Source organism: Sphaerodactylus townsendi, linkage group LG04 (assembly GCF_021028975.2).
Source record: "Sphaerodactylus townsendi isolate TG3544 linkage group LG04, MPM_Stown_v2.3, whole genome shotgun sequence".
NCBI lineage: Eukaryota > Metazoa > Chordata > Lepidosauria > Squamata > Sphaerodactylidae > Sphaerodactylus > Sphaerodactylus townsendi.
Genome location: NC_059428.1, coordinates 99742915 through 99767922, shown reverse-complemented (window position 1 = coordinate 99767922; position 25008 = coordinate 99742915). Strand labels below are relative to the sequence as shown.

At 38.9% G+C, this 25008-nt stretch overlaps 1 protein-coding gene across 2 annotated transcripts; it reads left to right on the top strand.

Moving 5' to 3' along the window:
* On the top strand, nt 1–24527 carry UXS1 (UDP-glucuronate decarboxylase 1). Of its 2 annotated transcripts, none has more exons than XM_048493363.1 (12): nt 1–64; nt 2064–2124; nt 5111–5291; nt 7816–7920; nt 8829–8888; nt 10145–10266; nt 11416–11535; nt 14046–14089; nt 18439–18499; nt 19043–19100; nt 19874–19977; nt 23719–24527. In XM_048493363.1, the coding sequence occupies exons 3-12, from the start codon at nt 5159–5161 to the stop codon at nt 23848–23850; spliced, it is 939 nt and encodes a 312-aa protein (XP_048349320.1). In that variant the 5' UTR covers nt 1–64; nt 2064–2124; nt 5111–5158; the 3' UTR covers nt 23851–24527. The 2 variants fall into 2 exon arrangements, with proteins under 2 accessions (XP_048349320.1, XP_048349321.1); XM_048493364.1 differs by having other exon boundaries at nt 7–64; nt 5209–5291.
* The last annotated feature ends 481 nt before the right edge of the window (nt 24528–25008 follow it).

The window sequence follows — 25008 nt, the reverse complement described above, 5'->3', positions numbered from 1 at the left end:
CTTGTAATCTTTGTGTTTAGGTTGTTGCACCTTTAAGGGAAAAGATTCATGAACTGGAGAAAAGGTATGTCTGAAGATAGTTAATTTGGTTGTTTCACCTTTTGGCTTAATTTGTGAGTTGTTTAAACTGCTGCTGAAGATTTTGTTGTTTCAGCCGTTTTCCTCTTTTTTGCTTGATGTCATATTGTTGTTTAATTTTATGGGTGTGACCACCTCACAACAATTTACCCATCGCAGTTTCCCGCCTACCACACTACACTAAGGTTCCAGTGGACATTTAAAAGACTTAAAAGAATAAATCTGGTCCTGGGTATAAAAGCCTGGAACCGTAAGCGACGAATAATAAGATAAAGCGGGATGGGATTCAAAGTGAGCAAAGAATGAAGTTTATTTCAGAGGGAAACGGCTGCTGAGGGCGCTATGGTTTTATGAATTAACAGGCGGGAAAACCTTCTGTCATGCAGATTTGTAACCTATAAACGACTCTGCTGCAGACTCAGCAAACACTGCTTGAATACTGTGATGCCTTTTTACACTGTTACTCAGACTGGAAAACATAACCAAAGGTCTGATATCTCTACAAGATATTTCAATTCTAAAACGACTGCTTCTGTCTCGCTTTTAAAACTTCCCATTGGCCGAGTTTATTGTCAGCCGGCCGGTCGTCCAACAGTACCTTGTCTTCCAATGCATAGCTTCCATTGGCTGTTTCAGATCACCCCTGGTGTTGACTCTGCTGTTGCTAGGGGAGCTTCTGTCTTCTATCTGTCACAATGGGACTGTGTCTCTGGTTTGTTTTTAATAGCGTTTTATTATATTATATGCTGTTTAAAGAACATCTTGTGAAGATGTAATATTTAATAAATAAAGAATATAAGTAGCTGTTGCAGGAGACCACTTTGAGAGGGGAGGAGCCAAATAGTAGTTGGTCCGAGATCCCAGTGTGAACGCAGAGTTCAGGCCGTGTTGAGTAAAACTTGCTCTTGATTTAATGCCATCCCGAAGGTAATTTGTCGGAACATTTGAAAGGGCAAGATGCGGGACGTGGAAACACTTCTGTTCCTGATCATTTGCAGTTCAAGTTTCAGAATTTAACCTGAGCATGTCCTTGACATCTACAAAGCTGGGATGAATTTAGAGTTAAGTGTAGGTCTTAGTAGCCTTGGATAGATGTTTCCTATATTAGTTCAGTAAAATCTAGGTGAAAGAATCCCAAGTAGGGGCAGTGATATGGTTCCTTTCCTTCCTGGATGTCCTTCCTTGTTCACCTATACAGTGTTTATTGAAACACTCCCATGTAGCTGTGGAAATATATAAACTGACCAACTTTTATGCTTTTAGACTAGGCATATCTATACCAATGAGCAGGTTAGTATCAAAGATAAACCCTCACTTTTTAAAATAGCTCTTCTGAAATTTGAGAATCTGGCATTTTTCATCAAGAGCCTTTGATGAGGGCAAAAATGTGCATTCAAATAACAGGTTGTCTAATAAGTTCCAACAAGAGCAGCTGTATGTTTGGGAAGTACTATGTTCTGCTACAAGGGTATTGTGCTGCTTTAACAATAAAGTTTCCTTAACCTCTAGCAGGGAATTTTGCACAACATAAAGAGAAGATTGAGATACAAAATGAAACAATGGTTGTCTATTCAAAATGTTTTTAGAAGTTGTTATTGAAAATAACCAAAACAGTAGCACCAAACATTTGAGAATAGATTTTATTCTAAACATTCTCTTGTGATGAATAAATAAATTACTTCAGTTCTGCAAAGTACAACATTTTTGTTCATTTTCAGTCTAAAATTCAGAAGAAAATCATGCCCTTTTCTACCCTGTAGTCATCTTACATATTTTACGTAATGCATGCCAGACATCAGTGAACAGTGTCCTTGCTGAGGAAAAGTACAGCCACAGTAAAAATTGAAGTAGACAATGTGGTAAAACCAACAAGTGGTCTTTAATTTTCTTGTGTTTCTTTACAGGGCACATACATGCAGAAGTAATAGTCTGCCAACTTTACTAATCTTTAAATCTTTGTGTTTCTGTTTTGAAACATTGTTTAGTTTTACTCAGAAATATCCACCAGTGAAGTTCCTCTCTGAAAAGGATCGTAAAAGGATTTTGGTAAGTTAGTAACGGTAGAAAATAAACAATGCTCCAGATATGGTTGATATACTTCAGTTTGGTTAATATACTTTAGTTTGGGGAAAGGGCTATGTCCTTCTTAAGTCCCTCAAAAATAATTATTTTTTAAAAAACTATGTTCAACCTTTCCACCCTCAGAAGGGCCACCAAGTTAGTTAAAAAATTAAAACATACCTACATTTTAAAAGTCACTAAAACAGCAAACACCATGTCATTCAACAATTAAAAGCAAAGCTAAAATGCATATACAGAAACATGCAAGCAACAATTAAAACATTGGGCAGGAAGGAGGCACCACTGAGAAAATGCCAAATGAAACAAAAAAGGTTTTACCTGCTTTGGGAAGATGGCAACAGAAGGCAAGTCTCCTTGGGAAGGGAGGTCCAGAGTTTTGTTGCCAGCTCTGCTGAGTTGCTGTCTGCCTAATCTCGGAGGGTGAGAGCACCTGGAGCATGGCCTGAAAAGATGACAACAGTACAAGGTGCAGTGTATTGTCGAAGGCTTTCACATCCTGAATCACTAGGGCAGGGGTGTCCAACTCTGGGGTTTCAGATGTTCATGGACTACAATTCCCATCAGCCCCAATTGACCATGCCAGCAGGGGCTGATGGGAATTGTAGTCCATGAACATCTGAAGTGCCAGAGTTGGACACCCCTGCACTAGGGTGTTGTGGGTTTTCTGGGTTGTATGACTGTGTTCCAGTAGCATTTTCTCCTGACGTTTTGCCTGCATCTGTGGCTGGCATTTTCAGAGGACCTTTGAAGATGCCAGCCACAGATGCAGGCAAAATGTCAAGAGAAAATGCAACTGGAACACGACCCACAAAACCCACAACACCCGAGTGGGAGGTTCATTTACAGTACTTTTATCCTGCCTTTGTTTAAGAGGAATAATGGCAGGTAACGTTGTTTAAAACCGGATTACATAAATAGTCACTAGCAAACCTACAACATCCATGAAAACCCAAATACTTTCTTCAGTCTAAATTCCAAAAATCAGAGTTACATGGATGGCAGATCTTTGTTTCTGATGAAGGGCTTCATCCTCTGCAAATACCTGGGCCACTTTTGCCAATCTGAATCTCTCAAGCGCTACAGCAGTTTGTAGGAACAAGGGAAGGAATTTACATTCACCTACCCTGAAGGTTTGGAGTCCCCTACTAGCAGGCTGTATATCAGTGTGTAGTTTTATTGCTGTGTAGTATTGAACTCTGCAGAAAAATTATAGCTATAAATGTGAAAAATAGCATTACATTTTTAGTGTGGACTTTGAATGATGGGAAATGCTATTTCAGCAGTGGTTTTTACACCATAGTTCTTACTTCCAAATGTGCTTGCATGCCATCTAAAAAAAATAGTAGTAAATATTGTTGACATTGTTTAAAAAGGAATTATTGTATTGTGTATTTAATGTCTGTGTTTATAGTACTATTTTTACTGACTGCTGTGTCAGACACTTGAATTATATAGTAGAAGAAGAAAGTCAAGCTAAAGAATTATTTAGCTTGTTAAAGACAGGCATATAATTTTTTTCATAATCATAATTTTTATTCTTAATCCATGTGATTTACTTATGAACAAATAATTGGTAAAGGCAACACGTTATCAGAATATTTAGTCCTTTCAGTCACTGAAAGAAAACATATTCCTGATTATTCACAGCATCAGTAGGAACTTATCAGTGCACAGTTGCTATTTTGGTTTCCTTGGCTGAGGACTGAATTTGACTGTTACATCATTGACCCTGAAGAAGTTGCCACATCAGACTGAAGCCCATTTGTTTGCTTCAGTGGTTCAATAGTGCTCAGTTGTTTTCTATATCCTCTGGAATGCTGGGTGAAACAAGACCTTCTAAATGACCCTAACTGTAGAGCCTTGTGTCTCTGTCTCTGCTGCCTCTGGAGAGAACCTACCTTTCTGTTTTAATATCAGTGTGTGAAGTTGTTGGAAACTTGTTAGAGACTCTGAGGTGCAAGGGAAGGATCATTCGAATGACATAGTTTTTCTTCATTACCATATTAAAGGGCAGAGAAATAAAAATGTCATGCAAACCAAGAGGTGACGGTTTTATCCTGTAGGTATATTACACTGAAATTTTCCATAGGGCCATTACAGATGTGCCGAAGTACAGGTGGTACAGCCATTTGAAATTGCTTCATGTTAAGTCAGACTGTTTCACTTGGTCATGTGTAGAGACTGGCAGCAGCTTTCCAGGATCTCAGTTAGAGAAAGGTGTTACACCTACAACTTGTGCTGGAAATAGCTGGAATTGAATCTAGGACCTTCTGCATACATCCTGGGCTACACAGCTTCAGACTAGGGGTCCACAGAAAGCTAGTCCAAGGAGATTAACTTAAACTCTTCCCCTAACATGAAATCTGTGTGCAAAGACCTTTTTTTTAACCTGTGACAATGCAGTCCCCTATCTACAATTTAACCCTGCCACTAGAATTCATCCAGAGTCCAGACATCAGATTCTCATTCACTCCATTATTAAATCTTTGTAGGTGGTGAGGTGGATACTGCATTTTGAAAACCGTTTGCTGTCTGTGCTTCAACTGTGGAAGCGTTGCAAAATTCCATACTTTACATAGGAAGTATAAGCATTTAGGACCCCTGGACACCTTGTGATGTCTCTAGCTGTTCTCCGTTTCTGTGCTTTCTAGTGACTGAAAACAAAATTTATTATTTAAGAGATGGGTGAAATACTTTGCAGAAGAAACTTTGTACTAAAAACTTTTTTCTGATTTTTGTGTTTGCTTCAAAGTTAGGTGTTCTGAATTTAGAAAGCTCGTGGTTATATGAAGCGAATAGTTCATTTTTGACGCTTAGAACACAAGTCCTTCCCCCCTAGCTACATTCTGAAAACTGCTTATGATGCATTTGATGTTTGTAGACTTTGTCTGCTGTGTCTTTTATTCTGTAAAAGAGAAGAAACATTTATATGCCAACTATCCTAATGCAGATAACTGGAGGAGCAGGGTTTGTGGGTTCTCATCTTACTGACAAACTAATGATGGATGGCCATGAAGTTACAGTTGTGGACAACTTCTTTACGGGCAGGAAAAGAAACGTGGAACACTGGATTGGCCATGAGAACTTTGAACTGATTAATCATGATGTCGTAGAGCCCCTCTACATTGAAGGTGAGTAGCTTGGGACTCACATTCTGTGCTGTATTTGCATGAATTCTGTTCTGGATTCTCTCTTATTAATACCTCAGTGGGGCTGGCAGAAGTTTTGTTAGGAAATTGGGGGAGTGTTATCAGTGCCATTTTGGGAATTGGGCAGCTGTAGTATCCACAGTGTGTGAAAGCTATCCGAGGGGGGTGGGTGGGTGACAGGAAGCTGAGAAGTTTAGACCTGGTTTCATTGGGGAATGGGAACCTATCTGCTGAGAATGACTAATTTTAGAATAGATTAATTGGAACCATTCTAAATTTTTGGATGGAATCTCTTATCATTCAGTTGTGTTCATCTTTCAGACAGAGTGTTGGTTCACTCCACAATGATCATATTTAGTCCCAGAAGCATTCTAGGAAAAGCAAATAACGACTTGGATGAGCAGTAAAGGGTAGAGGGTTGTTGTTCTTTTCCTTTGCATAAAATCATCTCAGAAATATGTTCACGTATTTGGAGATGAGAGTAAAATTTCCACAGGATGGGACAGCGGGATTGCATGTAGCCTCCCTTCCAGGTGCAATTTACTTGCACTGTTAAAGCTAATGCCCATCTAAGCAAGTATGATTACTCCAACATGTAGTGGTTTCAGATGTTCAGTCTTGTTCTTTGCATCAAAATGAATATGCATACATTGCTCATAGACTACGTCAGTGTATTGCTGTGGTCTTGTTTCCTTCTATATGTAGACTGTATGGATACTGTAGAATCTTCAAATGGGTTCTCATTGTGATGTCACTCTATCAAGCTTTAAATGCATTTTTAAATGAAGCTATTGTTTGAGTAAACGTTGCCTTTATTTCTGTAATTGTAAAACCATGCACACCATAAATATTTTTTTCTAACAAATAAATATTATATTTATTTCTGTAACAATAATGGTGGTGTAGTGGTTAACAGTGTAGTGTAGTGGTTAAGAGCAGTGAACTGTAATCTGGAAAACTGTGGTTGACTCCCCACTCCTCCACATTAACGGCAGACTGTAATCTGGTGAACTGGATTTGTTTTCCCACTTTTATTGCTCGGTGACTTTGGGCTAGTCACAGTTCTCTAGCTCTCTCAGCCCCACCTGCCTCACAAGGTGACTGTTGTGGGGAGAGAAAGGGAAGAGAGAGAAAGGCCACTTTGAGACTCCTTGCTGTTTATCAAATCAGGGTATAAATCCAAAATTCTCCTCTCTCACACTGTCACGTTCCTAAGAAAACACTTTTTCCATGTCACTGAGACTGTTATGAACTGGGATTAATAAGGTTCACCACTTATCTTCAATTTCAGTTTAATTGGCTTGTCTGACTACTTGCACGTTTGGAATTTGCTGTTGGCCTGAAACTCTTCCTTTATCCAATCAGTAGCTTTTGGTTAAATAATACCAGTGGGGCACTATTAGATCAGTAGCCAGTTTTTAGTGCCAGGTTCCAGCCTTGGCTAGATATGAATGTATATAGCCTATTTTTGTTATGTGCATGAAAAGCAGTCCCAGTGTGATTGAACAAAAAGACATTGCACAATTTAAAGTGTCTGCAGTATGTCAGTGGCAATGGGAACATATAGGAGGCAGAAATTCACAGTTGTCTTTAAAAGTGTACTCTTGGAATTGACTCTGGACAAATATAACAGTGATTCAGAAGTCAGTTTGTACAACTGAAATATTTATCCAGTTTATTTCAAACAGTCACGTGGAACAGATGAATAATAGGAGTAATTTGTTTAATTGAATGGAGAGTTGTTTGGGCGATCATTCCAATTTACATCTGCCAATTACAATGGAATGTGGAAAAGTGAACTGAATTTCTTTTTGTAGAGTTTGCATATTACAAAAGTTTTTCATACTCTTAACCATTCAGCAAGAAACATATCGAATGTTTAGGTTGTGTTTCTTTTTTCTATCCATCTGTCCAACATCTGCTGCCACAGTAAACGATTGCCTACTTCTTGTAGCATCTGTTACCTGGTTCATCAGAAAATTAACTACGATTGGATTCACCTCTGAATTTGCCACCAGTTGTTGTATCCATTCCATGTTTTCTCTGTTGATATAAAGGGCAGAGATGTGGCTGGCTCACATATGCATATTTATCACTTGATGATTGCATCAGATAATACAAAAAAATTGCAGTGGATTTCAATAAAATAAATTCTCACATTCAAGCAGCAAACCAAGGATTGACAAATCTAACAATGTTATGTGCTCATTTGAACCAGGCCATGGTTGTTTTGAGGGAATATTGAAATTGCACACATTTTCTAATTCTATTTCTCCAGGATGTTCACTTTGTGTTACATTTTCCATGAAATGTTGCAGCACCAAAATTCAGATCAAAATGTCATCTACATTTGAGTCATGTATGTAACTTTATTTCTGCACAGAATTATGTCGAGGTTGAAGAGACATATTACTGTGTCACTGAACCTTATGTGATTTTTTCCCCTCACGCTCTGATGTGACAAAATACGTGTAATTGATTTCTTTAAACTTCTGTTGTTTTATAGTGGACCAGATTTATCATCTAGCATCTCCAGCTTCACCTCCAAATTACATGTATAATCCTATCAAGACATTAAAAACCAATACCATTGGGACGCTGAACATGTTAGGTGAGTTTAAATCTAAAATAATTCCATTGTTCAACAAATTCTAAAATCAGATTAAACTTTTGGTCTGATTTTATTCAAATGTGGTCCAACATTTTAATTTCAAGTGTGTTCAGTAGCATATCAGACTATAAATATTCTGCTTCCATAATAATTAGTGATTTTTCTGCAACATTTGGTACTTGTTCATTGTTGATTAGTTGACTTTTATTTAGGTTTTGTGGTGATTTGTTTAACAATTGTCAAACTGCAGCATACGTCAACCTGCATTCTAATAATGACAGTGACTACTATTATGGTATTACTAATGGAGCATCCTTGGCATCATGGGAAGGAAGAAAAGCTGTTTGTGCATACCTTCTAACTGTCACGTCTTCCTGTATACCTTAGACACATGCCATTTTCATTCCATCCAGAAATCTGAATATTGTGGTCCTCTCCTGACACCTACTGGGATTATTGCAGTCTTTATCCAAGCCATGTTCTTTGAAATATATCCAGTAGATCAAGGGAGGCTTTTACAACTTTATGGGGCCTTGGCTAAAGGGGTTCTGGAAGCTGTGGGTTAGAAGGCTGGTTGAAGCTCATAATCTCAAAATGAGATTGTACTGTAATTGGCTTATACATTACATGGCATCGAGGATCGTTGTGCAATAGAATTTCCAGCACAAAAAGTAAGTTTTGCTTTAGAAACAGACTAATGAACATGTTCCATGTTAGACCTGCTGCCATTATCCTCTTGTCAAAGCAGTCCATGACTTTAGATATGTTATCTTCATTTGCCTCAGGCGTAGGGCAAAAGTAAATAAAGTAACCACATGTCCAGTTCCCAGGGGCTCAGGTGAATGTGTGGGAAACATGTATACAGATAAATAAATCAGTATCACTGAAATTCTGTTTTTCTATTTTAGGGTTAGCGAAGAGAGTTGGAGCGAGGCTTCTTCTCGCATCCACCTCTGAAGTGTATGGAGGTAAGAAGTGGGCTTCTCTTGGCATCTTATCTGCACCTGATTTGGGTGGAAGCCAGTCTTTGCTGAAGGGGGAAGCCCTCCCATCTGACACACTTTTGACATCTACTCTTGCATTGTTTGCATCAGCATCTTTTTGCTGTGTTCTTTTTCTGTTGATTCAACCACTTGTTTCATGCTGTCATCCCTTCATGAAACCATTCAACACATACCTACACACCTTCTTTTAAAGGCAGCTTGGGGTAGTGGTTAAGAGGAGGTGGAGTCTAATCTGGAGAACTGGGTTCGGTTCCCCACTTCTCTACATGAGCGGCGGACTTTCATCTGATGAACTGGATTTGTTTCCTCACTCCATCACATGAAGGCTGCTGGGTGGTCTTGGGCTAGTCACAGTTTTCTCAGAACTCTCTCAACCCCACCTACCTCACAAGCTGTCTGTTGTGGGGAGAGGAAGGGGAGGAGTTTGTAAGCCGCTTTGAGAATCCTTGCAGGAGAGACAGGTGGGGTATAAATCCAAATTCCTCTCCTTCTGTTCTTTATAAAAAGCTGTTGACCTATTTTTGATTATGATATTGAAGTTTATTATTTGTGCATTAATCCATAGTAACACAATTTGGAAGACAAGTGCATCAATTTTTCATACTGCATGAAAATTGGCAATCAACTCAGAATAGCTTTTAAAGAAATTAACTTAGGTTCTCAGGTGATATCCTGGCATAAAGGTGTTTTCAATTTGTTTGTCATAGTTACAGAAGGAGAGGAAAGTCATGCCAAGGGTAGAATTAAGTGTCAGTAGCTCTCTCTCTGTGTGTATAGCCATTTTACTTTACATTAGATAAGACAAAATAATAAAACTGTGTTCCAGAACTAAGACTGAACAAAAGGTAGAGTGTATTTTATTAAATCTTAGTTTGATGAATAAGTGATTACCCATTAAAGGTGTATCTTCTTCTGCAAGTGTGTATAGCTATTACTGAGTCATGTGACCCATATATCTAAATTAATGTCATTTGTCCTTACTGACATTGGCACATAGAAGAACTTGGTTGTTCAGTTTTTATTATATCTCGATCTGTATGTAATTTTTCCTTGGCTGGGATAATTCAACAAAGATTGAAATGGAAGCGGAAGAGGGAAAGCAAATTGGGAGTGTGTTCAGCTCAATCGTACTTTCAGCTGCTCTATAGAGTTTGAGCGAGCATACTTTTGATGTAACTGGCTAAAGGACAAAGCTCATCACGTCTTTGTTTCTCTTTAAGATCCTGAAGTTCACCCCCAAAATGAAGATTACTGGGGTCATGTGAATCCCATAGGACCTAGAGCCTGCTATGATGAAGGAAAGAGAGTTGCTGAAACAATGTGCTATGCATACATGAAGCAGGTATCTGAAATGTTTGTGTTAAAAAATACAAATAAAAACCTAATTGTTGCTTTTGCAAAGTTTGTTTTTAAATGTTTAGCAGCCAAAAAAAAAAAAGATGTTAGCAGACGTCAAGGAGGAGGTGCTATATATACTGAGTAATTTTTGATCACTATTCCAAAGCTATATTAGTCTTCCTAAGAACCTTCAGGCAATGTGATTTAAAGGGATTAGATGCAATGGCCCCCTTTAGTTGGGGGTTATTTCATTTTAGGAGAGAACCACTGGATCCACTACAATCTGGTACATCCTAAAAGCTTGAAATTGGTTTTGCTGCTTGAAAGTCTTGGACCATTTGAGAATTAGCTTTTAGATTAGGTGCAGTTCTAAAATTGCCAATGTGATTTCCATTCAAACTACTAGTAGTGGTTTTCACCCTTTCCAGCCATGAGACCCACTCAGCGTAGGCCCCACTGAGCTGCAAGTACATGACAAGAAATAATGTGATGTCAGAATCATGTGACAAGGGGAACCAGAGTAATGACATCACAGATGCCAAGGGCAGAACTACAAGCAGCAGACCGAAAGAGCTGGGCACTAGAGAAGCAAGCCAAGCATCAGGTTATCATATTGAGGAACAAGTCAAGGGTCAGATCTATAGAGTGATCTCACCCCATTTCCAGATTCAAACACATGAATTACAACGTGGGAAACTTGATTTGGATTAGCTCATTTTGTTCATGGAGTTTAAAAAATGAGTGCATCCTGAGAACAAAATAATTAGTATTTGGCTGTGTCTTGCTGGTTACATTCTGTCACAAAACTCACAGGGAACACCTTGGGTCAGTTCATATTTTTCAACCTAACCTCACAAGGTGGTGGTGAGGATAAAATGGGAAAGATAGAATAGCCGTCATGAGATTTTTGGGGACAAGGACAAGTAAAAATGTAATTGGCCATCAAATTCAAGTTTGTTCTTTTGCTTTGATACTTTAAAAAAAGGTGTTATCTTCTCCTTGGTTTCTTGTATGCAGTTAAATGTAACTTTTTTTGTTAGATGTGTCCTTTTAGAAGCTAGCTGTTTATTGAATATTTATTCATTATCACGGAATCCCTCTTGTTATTTCTGAGTTCCTTCGTTATTGGTTAACAAAACCTATGTTATTTCAGGAAGGTGTCGAAGTAAGAGTTGCAAGAATTTTCAATACTTTTGGTCCTCGGATGCATATGAATGATGGCCGAGTTGTCAGTAACTTTATCCTGCAGGCTCTTCAGGGAGAGCCCTTAACGGTATGTGTTCACCATGTCCTTTGGCTACATGAAAAAGATATAAATAAGCCACTTTCTTAAGCAAAACCCATCATCAAGAGCCAGCCACTTTTGCTTTACTTAGGATTGCACTGTGGAATATTCAGCTTTCAGCCAGTTCTATGAATGGTCAGTGTTAATTGTCCTGTTTCTCTTTACACAGTATAAGAACTGACTGTATTTAAAATGAGATTGTTTAGTCGCCATCTGGTTTTTAGAGTTAGGGAAGTTTTGTTGATTTTGATCTTCAATTTTTCTGTATTATATGTTGGAAGCTGCCCTAAGTTCTCAAGGGGAAGGGCAGCATACAAGTTTAATAAATAAATATTTTATTACTGAGTTGAAATTAAGTGATACAGAAGTGTTTCAGATGAGGAGATCGCCGCTACAGTCGAGTACAAATGTGCAAACCAGTCACTGAAATGTTTTTTATGAAACGATGTTAAAAGTTCTGTGCTTTTGTTGGTCAATAATAATGAGAATTTGTACGTCAATAATAATGAGAATTTCCTGTGAGGTTTTAAAATCTTCGTTTTTTCTTGGTTCCCTGATGGGCTGTTTATGTCATCAGTACTTCCATAATAGACATGTGATATGTGGTAAAACAATACCCAGCATCTCCTCTCTCCCCAAGTCTTTTCAGAAATAGTTTCGAACAGTGGTGTTTTAAGATATTGGACTTATTTTGAAGCACAATGAAATCTCCTGAGATTCACCCAAGAGAGCTACAGAAGATTGAACTAACTTGTTTTCTAGCAAACAATTATATACCTGTACTGCTCTTCAAGTTGACAAGAGTGTTGCTAGGGCACATGATGTTCTCAGTCTCTCACCTTACACTTAACTAGGTGCTAGGAAAAGAGGCTGTTGTAAATTTTCTTCAGGCTGCAAACTGTCAGAAAAGTCATTGAGAATACTTTGTCTCTTTTCTTTTTTCTCCACACCTATTTCAGCGTTATTCAAAACAAAAATGGAGTATTTGTTTAAAAATCCTATCTCTTTTTTTTTAAAAGGTGGCTTTTTTTGGTTGTTGGTACATTAAGACTTTGTTAAATCAAACTGAAGTAGAGATTCATTGAACAGTTACAACAAAGTGCAGTAGAGATGCATTTAACATTCCCAAGAGATGTTGGGAAGCCCGCAAGAGAAAAATAAATAAACAGCCCAGTTAGAGGATTATGGCAGCCGGAGATGGTGCTGCTGCCATGCCGCCTCACCACCTCCAGAGGGGATCAAGGCGGTGTGGGAAGGCAACAATAATGAGAAACCCCCCAGCTGCTAGAAAATCCCCCACAGCCCAAAATGAACTTATGCGACCCTTTCGGGTGGTGTAAGTCAGACTCATGAACTTGGGGTGTTCCTGGACTGAATGCCCAGTGGAAGCTGACTAAAGTGGACTCCATCCCCAGGGGCACCCTTAGCCTGCCCTCAGCTTCCCCTGCATCAACTTGTAGGCTAGTGCAGCTTTGGGGCAGGCAGCCTCTTCCGGTCAGGCACCTGTGGTGAATTGGGGGTAGTGACCAGCTCACATCAGGGGAAGGCGATTTCACCTTGCAATGGACCTGTTTTCCCTCAAGGACGGCTAAACTTCCCTAGCCCACCCTTGATGCCTTTAATATGGATGGCTACTCTATTTTTTCCCAGAAGGGGAGCTGCATGCTGTGGCTAAGCAGGAGGGAGTGGCTGCCCTATTGCTGAGAACACCACTCTCCCCAAGTTAGTAAGAAAAAAACCCGCTCTCCTTTTTATATCCACATAGCCGAGATTGTGGATGGCTTGAGAAAGTTAAAGGAGTACTCTCCACATTGTTGTTAAAGTTAAAAAATAAGGTAACCAAAGTAGGCAGGTTTTATTTAGACATTCAGTTTAGAAACTTAGTAACATATTCACCCCTCAGACAGAACTGATATAAATGTAACCAAAACACAAGGGAAACAACTGATACAGTATGATATTCACTAACCCAGCTATGCTAAAGATCCTGGTCGTTTCCCAACCTGCCAAAGTCTCCTCAACAAGAGCAACTTGCCAGCAACTATCAACAGTATTAACTGATGCCATCTTCCCCCTGATTGGTGGAGTGTTGTCAGTGGAAGGATAACAAGTGTCCCTTGCCTCCACTACCAGAGGGGTTGCTGTCCATACAGATTCATATTAGCGTCAAAGTCCATAGATGAAGGGTTTTTGGGGGTGTTATAAACCCATCACAGCACTGCACAGCTCCACAGTACCTGGATATCTCTCTGTTTGCTCTCCCTGGCGGTGTAGGTTCCACTTACACTGGCAGAGTGGGCAAACACATTGGGGCATGCCTCTGCTGCTTCCAGATTATGCTTTGGCCCCTTAGATCCATTTTGTCAAATGCATTAAATGGAAAGAGTTGTGTTTGGGTGCCAAGGCAAAATTATCATAATTGCTTGCAGCTCGTTGTCTGTCCTAGATTATTAGGCATCAGAAATGTGGATTTTAATCTGTTTTGTTTTCATCCCTAGGTCTATGGGCCTGGCATTCAAACAAGAGCATTCCAGTATGTCAGGTACATTCTCTCTTTCCTCCTCTGTGATATAACTAAAGGATGATACTGAACAAAATAAGAGCATAAATTAATTGTGGGGATACATTTTAACATTAGCTGTGTAGTGACATCAGCCTTTGAAGTCTAGCTTTTGATTTTTTAAAATCTGAAGTAATATCTTTGGCATCTTTCTTTTAAATTTCCCAATTGATTAGAGCTGTGGTTCTCAAACTTACAACCCCATGTTGATTCTCCCTACCTTTACAAAATGTGTGGGACGTGCCACGTTATGCCATCTGGAAGCGTCTATTGTTCAAACAGTTCTGTAAGACTCTTATCAGCTGCACTTTTAAAAAAAAAGTTCAATAATAAGTTTGTTTTTGCTGCCCATGTGCAGCTGACAAGGTCAAGTCTTAGTGAAGTAACTCAGTTGTGTAAGGCTACAACTCCAAAGGCCCTGGACCCAAAGTTCTGCCATGGAGAGAAACATATGTTACCTGTGAGATAAGCCACAGATGTGGGCAAAATGTTAGGAGCCGAAACTACCAGACCATTGGCCTCACAGCCCAGAAAACACACAACAGCTAAATCTGGAAAAATGTTCAGAGTTGCTCTCATGGATGTTTTGTTCCACCTTGGCTGCTGAGGTCATCTCCATTCCCCCATCAGAGGGCTTTTTAAAAAATGGCAATAGTTATACTACAGCATATAGATCAGTCTGCTGCAATGATATATTACCAGTTTCCTTTTTTTTAACGTTTATTTTCATTTTTAATCTGGAGTTACAGCCAAAAAAACTAGACACAAAAAAGAGAAAAAATCTGAAAACTACAACATTGTTCAGTCAGGTGTTTATACTCTGTCTCACGAAAAGAAAAAACAAAATTGTACCCTCATTTGTCACGTGCTGGACAGTCTTTGTTTTTAGAATGCTCTGTTTGGATCCTCGTGCTACCTAACAGAATTCCTCTGCATTTGCAGTAGTACTGAGAGTTACAGAGAGAATCGTCATTGTGTGAAAGCAGCCTTGAGAGAAAAAGAAGAAAGAGGGAAAATCGAAAAGGGAGAGGGAGGAAAAAAGGGGGAAATGACCAGAAAAACATAACCTGAACTTCTGATATTCAAATGAAAACCATTATCAGCTATTATTATTTGTGCATGTAGCACCATCTCTGCTGAAATCCTTTGTGTTGGTGAAGAGTGAAAAACAGTGCAGTTTTAAACCAAAGTTTCTACATGTCCTTCAACCAATTGTTTGAGTTTTAGGTTCCTAGTGACCAATCAGCACATGTTCTGGCTAGTGCTCTCAGGTGATCTAGGTAACTGCAAGGGTTTTTGGAACTCTGTCTGAGACATAACTAAATAGTATTTTTGGACCTTTATGGGACTGCTAATCCCTACTGCAGTTACCAGCCTTAACCTAAGATTTGAAAATAACCATACTTTTAAATACTGTAATAGTGATATTGCATTTTCAGCTTTTTCTAATGCATCACTGCCATCTTGTGTTTATAGCCTGGATATGCAGTTTATATTTGTAAAGGAGAGGAATTTGTGGAGGGAGTTTTCAGGTTAGCCAGCAGAGGTTTATTTCTACTGATTGCTCCTGAAATCAGTTTGAAGCTGTGAAAGCTCTCCTCACTGCATATTTGTGAATCTTTAAGGTACTGCTGTTGTTATTTTTGTTGTTCTAGGGGGCTAACATGGATGTTTCTAAAGAGGTCTTCATAAAGTAAAACTAAAATTTACTTCTGTGTAGTATAGAATTAAATTCTAGATTGAATTCCAGATCAGGTTCAAGGTTTTGGAATTAGTCTTTAAAGACCTACCATATCATCACATAGGGGACCATTTTATCTTGGGGACTGCCTCGGTCACTGTATCCCTTAGACAGCATTTGTTCCACTGATTCCAACCTTTTAGTGGTCCTTGGCCCTAAAAATATCTGCCTGTTCTCAGCCAGAGCCAGGGCTTTTTTAGCCCTGTCCCAACCTGGTGGAATGCTCGCTAGTGAGTCCCAGGCTCTGTGAGATTTAGCACAGGGTCTGAAAGACAGATGTTCCAACAAACCTATTGGTTGAGGGCAGTGACAATAAAAACTCTCACCTGGCCTCTCTCCCTCTTTTCTTTCTGATGGTTGGTCTTTCCCACCATATCATCACATAGTTTCCAGTGTAGAGCATTCCTCCTGAGATGTTATTGTAATACCAGCATCTATTGCAGTAAATTATTTAGTAGCGGTTGTTTGTAAATATACATATGTGATTTTAAACTTGTTTACTGTATTTATATATGATGTAAGCCACCCTGAGCCCAATATACCAGGGGAGGACATGGTATAAATAAAATTTCTATTTTATACTATACTATTCTTATTCTAAAATGTTTTTCATATAATGTTAAAACCTAACATGGCCCTTTTACATTAGTAAGGTTTCATTGATGCCTCAGGGCATTGAGGAGTGTATTACACTTCACTTTTTAAAAGGTGATCTCCATTTTAATAGACCTGTTTGCCACCTAATGCAAATGGGACACACATATTTTATTTGTCTGAGCTTCCCAGTTTTTCCCATTTCCCATTTCATTGTTTGTTCCAAGGAAGACCACTTGCTGAATATGCATGCTCCCCATGCAAGTGGTGGCATCACATGGGTCTTGAAACTCAGGGTTATTTATTTAAACACACATACACAAACATACAGCAATCACAGACTCATTAATTATCAACAGTTTTTGCCTGAATATGATTAATTACTTGTCACTAATCAGATAATATTTCCTCAAAGGTTTTATGTTCAAAAGAGATGTAAGTTTCATCATTAAGTAGATTTAATTGAAATTGCCTGTCCATTTTTGGAATTCTTTTGCACTTTACTGTTCCCAAGAGTTTTAAGATGTAAATTACCAAAGAGAGTAAAGTTTTAATGTCTTCCGAAGATCTTTCACCACATTATCTAACCTGGCTTATGAATGGCCACTTGATTGAACAGGTGAACAAATATTGTAATTCAGGTATTATTATTTTTTATATGACCTGTCTTGGACTTGTCTTGGACAAGTCATCTTACTGATGCTAATAAATGAGCTTCAGTGCATTCCTCAGCCCTCTTACGATTTTTCTACTATGTATGATTTTTCCATTACGTACTAGCTGCCATTCGGGCCTTTCAGGCTAACACTGTTCCATTATCATTATTATATGGAATATCTTTGGCAATAGCCAATGCTGATGATAAGTTTGATTCTCTCTTTGTTTCTTTTGTATGTTCAATGTCCAATTTGCCAGTGTATATTTCTGGTTATGCCATTTGTTTGGAATTTGCCAAATCATTCCTAGAGGCTAAGGCTCAGATAGCAACACTCCTTTTCAAATTAAAAATCTTAAATTATTCAGAAGGTGTAATTTGTATCAGCTTGCTAATGGTGATTTATGAACTACATGGGCAAAAATAGTTAATGATAAACCATGGAAACGTTTTTCTTTTGAGCTTTTAAACAAATGGAATCTAAATTGTAATGTAAATTGATTAAATCTAATGTGCTACATTTTAATAGATGGAGTACTTTAGAGCTTGGAGCCTGTGCTCCCAGCATTTTATAGGTCTCTCAATCCAAAGACTACACCTTATTGTAAGCTTAAGTGCCTAAATATTGAATCCTGTTTTCTGAGGCAAGATTAAATGTATTTCCAAAGGGGGAATTATCAGGTAGGTTTGCAAGGATTCTGTTTTCTGAGCCACTTTGTGGTTCTGGAAAATTAGATGCTTTTCGGGATGTTGTATTGACGGAGACAAGTAGATTACAGTTTACATTAAAAAATGGGTACCACCTTCAGAGTTGAAGATTATAGCTGCTGTGAATACTAATCATCAGAGAGAGAAACAGAGTAGAAGGAACAGTAGAAAGTCCAAGCATAAAGGAAAGGTGTTCATGGTTCCCGGCTCATGCAGTGACATAAAGCTGAATAAGCAAGATCATTTTCCAGGACTGTTTCTGACATATACAATAAATAGTGCTTGGAGGACAGCTTCATACTGTTTAGTGGAATGATGGTACACAGACGTCTAATATGTTCTTCTGTTCTCCACCATCTTTGCTTCCTTCTGAGAGTGGTATTGATGTAACATCTACCATTACTTAGAAGCAGTGGTGGGATTCAGCAGGTTCACACCACTTCGGCAGATGTGCTTGTAAACAACCAGTTGTTAAATTATTTGATTTCCACCACCGGAACCAGTTGTTAAATAATTTGAAGCCCACCACTGCTTAGAAGTGTTTACATGTGGCAGACTTAAGAAATAAAGGGTCAGGCAGTAAATGTGTAAGAAAGTTACTCTTAACTCAAGTGATGTCCTCTCTTTTTGCAGTGATCTTGTGAATGGGTTGGTGGCCTTAATGAACAGCAATGTCAGCAGTCCTGTTAACTTGGTAAGGAAAAAGTTGGCTTCCAGACTTCTCCTCAATGTAGATTTAAGTGAATGGGAAAAGAGCAAAATAATATTACATTCAATTGAAACTTGAAGTTGAAATTGGTGTTAATCCTTCTGGTACTGAGGATTAAGGCCCTACCTATCCTGCTGATTGTTTGTTTGCTGTACACATGATATTAAAAGATAGAAATGAAACACTGAAGACAGTTACCACTGAGAATTTATTAACATCATTGCCTGCAGAAACAAACGTGTTCTGTTTCTGTGTCCTTAGTATCTGTTGACAAAATTTCATAACTTGCTGTTAACATTTTGTTGTCAACTGCTATAATAATGCTCTGCATTCCTAGCATCTATTGTCAAGGGGGGGGGGATTACCTTAAGCTATCTAAAAATCATTTATGATCACTTTTTACTGTAGCTCTGAAATGAAGCAACATTTAGAAATATAGTTTATTCTTCCAGGTATCATGTTACGCCAAATTTCTTTGGTTAAAAAAATAAGACTCTTTTTTTTAATTAATCCCCATTGTACCCTTAGGGGAATCCAGAAGAGCATACTATCCTAGAATTTGCCCAGCTAATTAAAAAGCTAGTTGGTAAGTAAGAAGCATAATTACTTTTAAACAAAATGAGGCAGCCATCTATTGGCTATCTTGCCCCTTGGAGTAACCCATCTGGCACCAACCAGAGCCCCATTCATTTCCTTTGTGGCTGTGTGGAATGGGCTCCCTGAAGAGGTGAGGGGGGACACCTCTTTACAGATATTCAGGAGGTGCTTAATGCCTACCTCTTTGCCTGGGCTTTTGAGCGAATCTGAATTGGCAGGTATCTTTTAAGGGGAGTGGGGGGGGGGGGAGAGATTTGGCATTTGTTATTTTATTTTTGCTTTTAAACTGCAGTCTTTTTTAACCATTGTATGTGGCTTTGAACCCCAAAGAAACATGGAATAGAAATGTTTTAATAAAGAAATAAAAAGGCACATATCACGTACCTGGTATTACATAGTGTGATTGGATGAAATAGTTGCAAATTGTTTGGGGAGGATGGTTGTTTTTTTTAGTTAACCACAATGATAATATTGATGCAGGTTTGATACAAACCATCATAAAAATAAAAGGGAGACGTAATTTGAAGACAGAAGGAGAAATGTATAACCCTTTCTATGTGCAGTTAGGAGATCAGGAACTATGCACTGGGCCTCTGGTTTGTTGACTTCATAGGTTGTAACTTGGAGATTGTGAAGCCTCTGATGTAGTCTGTGCTAGAATACTTGAAAAACTAGCGTATATTAGAAATTATATCACGTGGCCTGTTTGTACTACTGAAAATGTAAAAACTAGCAAAGTAGCATTCCTGTATGATTTTACAGGCAGTGGGAGTGAAATCCAGTTTCTGTCAGAAGCTCAAGATGATCCTCAGAAAAGAAAGCCTGACATCAGAAAAGCCAAGTCACAACTTGGTTGGGACCCTGTGGTAAGTACTGCTAGCACAGTATCACTGTATGCTATTTAGTTTCAAAATGTAGCAACATTAGTAACCAAATAGTCCTCCGTTCTCCTTGCTTTCTATCCATGGCAGACCTCATGAACTGGTAAAGTGCCCTATTTCCATTTTAGGGTGAGACGGGGACCGCAAAGGAAAAATGTTGATGACACTGTAACTGGGAGTGGAAAATTCCCATTGTTTTGTGAATTTATTTAGACTTACAGACAACCCTTCCCTGCAAGCAGGCTCACGGCAGCTTGCAACAATCAATAAATCAATTTCCATACAATGTCTTGGTGCCTTAATTACCAGTAATGTCACAAGAAAAACGAATTAATAATGAGAGACCATAAACAAGCACAAAAGCTAACAAAAAGGGGACAGCGACAAGGAGGCCCACGAGTTGGTTACTACCTCAACCATAGGCCTGGCAGAACAGCTCCATTTTACAGGCAAAACTGTAATAAGTTTCGCAGGGCCCAGTTCTCACTGACAGAGCATTCCACAAGGCTGGACCATACCCCAAAACGCTCTTGGCTTGATCAAGGACAGATATATAGTTTTTGGACCAGGGACCACCAGTAAGTTATTTGCCAAGCAAAGGGTTCTTTGGGGAGTGTATTGGGAGAGGCAGTCCCACAGGTACAAAGGTTCTGAGTTTTGTCTGTGGCTTCCACAAAACTTCCTAAAAATTCCCATTTAATTTCCTATGCCGACCCATGATATATCAAAGCCACAATGGGGAATGTTGCCATGTGAAAAGATTAACTGTACTTGATAAAAAGTTGCCAGCTGTTGCACCCTGTGTTATAATAGCACATATACCTTTAATTTTAGTGATCTGAGGTGTAGGAATAAAAAACATTGAAGATAGAAAATTAATTCTGTATTAAACGAAAGTATATTATTTGTAAAGAATCTTTCCATATAGCCATAGTAGGTTAAGACTGCCAGTGCATATGGATGTTAAGCTGAAAACACTGAATTCTTTAATAACGTATTATTAAACATATCTTAACATATTGTTCCCAAGATTATTTTGATTTTAAACAAAGATCTTCGACTTGTATGTTGTATATGTCTGCAGTATAAGAGGTTTTTCCCAATTCTGGAATCAGTGTCATCAGTCTTTTTCATGTATATTTGGAATGAGTGAAATACTTTGTAAGACAAGGTTTTTCCTCACACAAGGTTTCCCCACCCCCACCCCAGTTCTCCCTCAGATTTTCAAATTTTTCTGTTGGAAAAAAATGGAAAAAGTCAGACTTTTCATGGCTGTACATTTGAGTGTAGAAACCTTGCTGTAAGATACATTTTACTCATTCTGAAAGAAAATTATTTCCTAAGAATTTTTATTGTGCTTCCCTAGATTTTTGTAATTTTTTGTCAGAGAAAGGGGGACCTTTTTAAAATGATTTTTTTTCTGACACCCCGTCCCCCATTTTTTCCAGGCTTTTACATCTCCATCCATCTCTATGTAGTACCATGTCTTCATGAATGAACTAGCAGAATTCTGTGTTATTTCAGATGGGAGGCCATTTTTAGTGCTTATGTAGTTTGCTGCTTGAGTGAGAAATTAGTATCTTTTTCATAATTACATATTTATGTACTTCTGACGCACGCCTTGTACTGACTTAATGTTAGACTGTGTGCTTTGCACTACGTAGACAGGAAAGAAAATTCCATTGGTTCAAAGGGGTGAAAGTTTCCCAACTGCAAAGTTCTAGTTTTAGGTTATTGAAGAGTGTGTGACAATTCGGAGTGTGAAACAAGTTTAGGATGTTCCAATGTGAAGCAGTAAATGACAGCAGTCAAACGGGTCAGTTGGATCCAGTGTACATGTGTGATTATGTCTGTACACATGCATATGTAAAGCTGCCATATACTGAATCAGACTATTGTTCCTTCAAAGTCAATCTCGTCTACTCAGACTAGCAGTGACTTTCCGGGATCTCTGGTAGAGGCCTTTCACGTTACCTACTGCCTGTTAATTTTTTTTTACTGAAAAGCTGGGATTGAACCTGGGAGCTACAACGTAACAAAGAGATGCTCTGCCACTGAGCCACAGCCTCTCCCCATGTAAGAATCTAGTGTTTTACTGAAGCATGGAGGAACTATCACTCCTTCACAATATTTGGTGAGAAAAATCACTCTTCGTGATCCATTAGCAAGTGCCATGTGCTACAATACACCTGAGCAAAAATAGTTGTTGTTTGTTCACTTTAGGCAATCTGATGATCACAGAAACAGGAGTGGCAAATGCTTCCTCGCCAGGGGTTAAACACAGGCCAGAAAAGATGAGTTATGGCCTTCAAATAATCATATTAGTCTTTATCAGTAGAGCCTAGCCAAGCTGTTCAATATATGCCAGGTATCCCTATGGGAGTCCCACTCTCCCACATTTTACTGCCAAGCTTTTGAAAACAACTGTGCAAGTTCTGGCAATGTTACTTACGCAGAAGAGACTAGAGCAGCAGTTCTCAGCCTGTGGGTCATAACCCCTTTGGGGGTCAAATGACCCTTTCACGGGGTCGCCTAAGATTCTCTGCATCAGTGTTCTCCATCTGTAAAATGGATAAATGTTATGGTTGGGGGTCACCACAACATGAGGAACTGTATTAAAGGGTCACGGCATTAGGAAGGTTGAGAACCACTGGACTAGAGCACCCTGATTGAGATTTTTGTACCAGTAGTCTCATTAAACACATTTGTGGAATAGATGAAATCAGTCTTCCATTCTGTGACCATTAGCGAATTGGGAGATTCCCTTTAAGAACATCAGTCGCGCTCTATCTTAGGGTTTCTAGTTTTATCCCACTGTAGCTTGGAAATAGAAAGACCCCTGTTGACAATGACTGCACTGTCCACCTTTTTTCTGCAAGCAGTGGGAAAGGAAATAGATGCATTAAGAGGAAGGCATGTCTTTTTCCACATCTCCCCCAACACATAATCTTTTGATGCTCTTTTGGGGAAGATAATGTAATATGGCAAATCAGGGCCCTTTGGAGCAAAGTGTATAGGTTGTTATAGAAACCTCTCAGATATCAGCCTCACTCAGGTCGTTTCTGCATGGCCACGCTATAGGGGTGTGTCGGCGTAAACGATGCCGACGCACCCCCCCGGGACCATTCGCATGGACGGTCTCGGTCCCCCGAATGCCTTACCGTCCCTCTGATCTTCCAGTGCGTCGCCCAGGCCAGGGGACACGCCCCCCTGCCCTGTGCGACAGCTCTGGAGTTGCAGGGCGGGGGGCGTGTCCCCTGGCCTGTGCGACGCACTGGAAGGTTGGAGGGACGGTAAGGCGTTCAGGAAAGGGGGGGAATGACGCCTTCCAGCCACTGCCGTTCGCACGGCAGTGGTTGGAAGCTGCTGTTTCTGAAAAACCTCGCTCAGGGAGCGAGGCTCAGAAACAGCGGCTTCGCGCCACATGCAAACAGCTCCCTAGGAACAGCGTTTTTGCCGTCCCTAGGACACTGCTTATAGCCCATGCAGAAAGGGCCTCAGTTTTGGATCTGAATAATTCACACAGTTTTCATAGGAATGAACTCTAAAGAATAGTGGCAGATAACTTGTTGAGAAATCCAAATATATAATTGATTATATTACATCTATTGAATATAACCAGTTTGTGATATAGCTATGATAATGGTGGAAGAGTTCATGACCAGAGGAGTATTTGCAGAACTTCAACATGATTTATTTGGCTTTATCTTATCTCTCTGGAAACAGGTCCCTCTGGAAGAAGGCCTAAATAAAGCAATTCATTACTTTCGCAAAGAACTGGAATATCAAGCAAATAATCAATATATCCCTAAACCCAAACCTGCAAGGATAAAAAAAGGAAGAACCAGACATACCTAAAAACTACTAGATTCAACAGAAAATAAATTCTGTTACATTTGAGAAGGTGTAATTTGTCTTTTTTTCAAAGAGACTTCAGAAACAGGTATCATGAAGAAAAAAAACTGGAATTTCACTCTGAAGCTTGCTTTAAAGAAGTGGATGTGCCTAAATCAGAAATCTGCAATCTTTGCCTTGCACTTTTTAAATCTGTCTTTTTATGTAAAATAGTATAGACACATCTTTTTATTAATATCCTCAAGTTTTATACCTTGCTGTGAGATCGTTTTGTTGTGACTGTCCTTGACAGTTTTATTTACTGGTTTCTTTGTGAAGCTGCAGATGAGATGAGAAAATGCCAATTTATTTATAAAGCCGGTACTTTAAAGGAGAGATACTATGCATAAAGGAGAAAAAAAGAAGCTTGCAGTATTGTCAGGTGACTCAAAACACTGGCATTTAGTATTATAGAATTATAAAAGTGCTGTATGAGAGCTTTATGTATTCTTTAAATCTTTTTTTAAAAAAATGTTTAGTTCTAGTTGTACACTTGAATTTGAAATATTTTCACTGACTATCATGGATAAATGCTATTTTAAATCACTACTGTGTTGTGTATATTCCAGGGAGAAAAAAGTTAATGTATTATTGGTTACCAGTGGTTGAAGATGCTATTTTAATAAAATATTGAAACTGTAGATGTCAATTTTTCACGTAAAATATTTCCCTGGTTTTGGGGGAGGAGGGGGGGGGGTCCTGTCTGCCTCTCTGTATAATACGGTGACATGAAATACAAAAGTATAAATGCCTGCTTGGTGCCATTCTTTCTCCTTTAAGTTGTTCATTAATGTCATTTAAGAGGTATTTATGTTGTATATGAAATAATTTCAGTGGCACAAGCCAGACCTCGATAGTGTGAAGGCCCATTGAGCTTGGTTGAGTACATGCCTTAAATCAAACCTAAGTCTCCTAGATCTTAATCTGATATTTCAGCCACCACATATGCTAGTGGTGTTAGCTTAAGGTCCAGACAACTGCATTACAGCAAAGGAAAGTGTTAGCTGCTTTGGATATTTTAAAAACTGAAGGATTGCTTTGGGTCTTGAAGGGTTATACAACCAGGATAATGGTGTTCCTTTTTTAAAACATAATCATACTTACTGCCTGTAATGTGTAGAA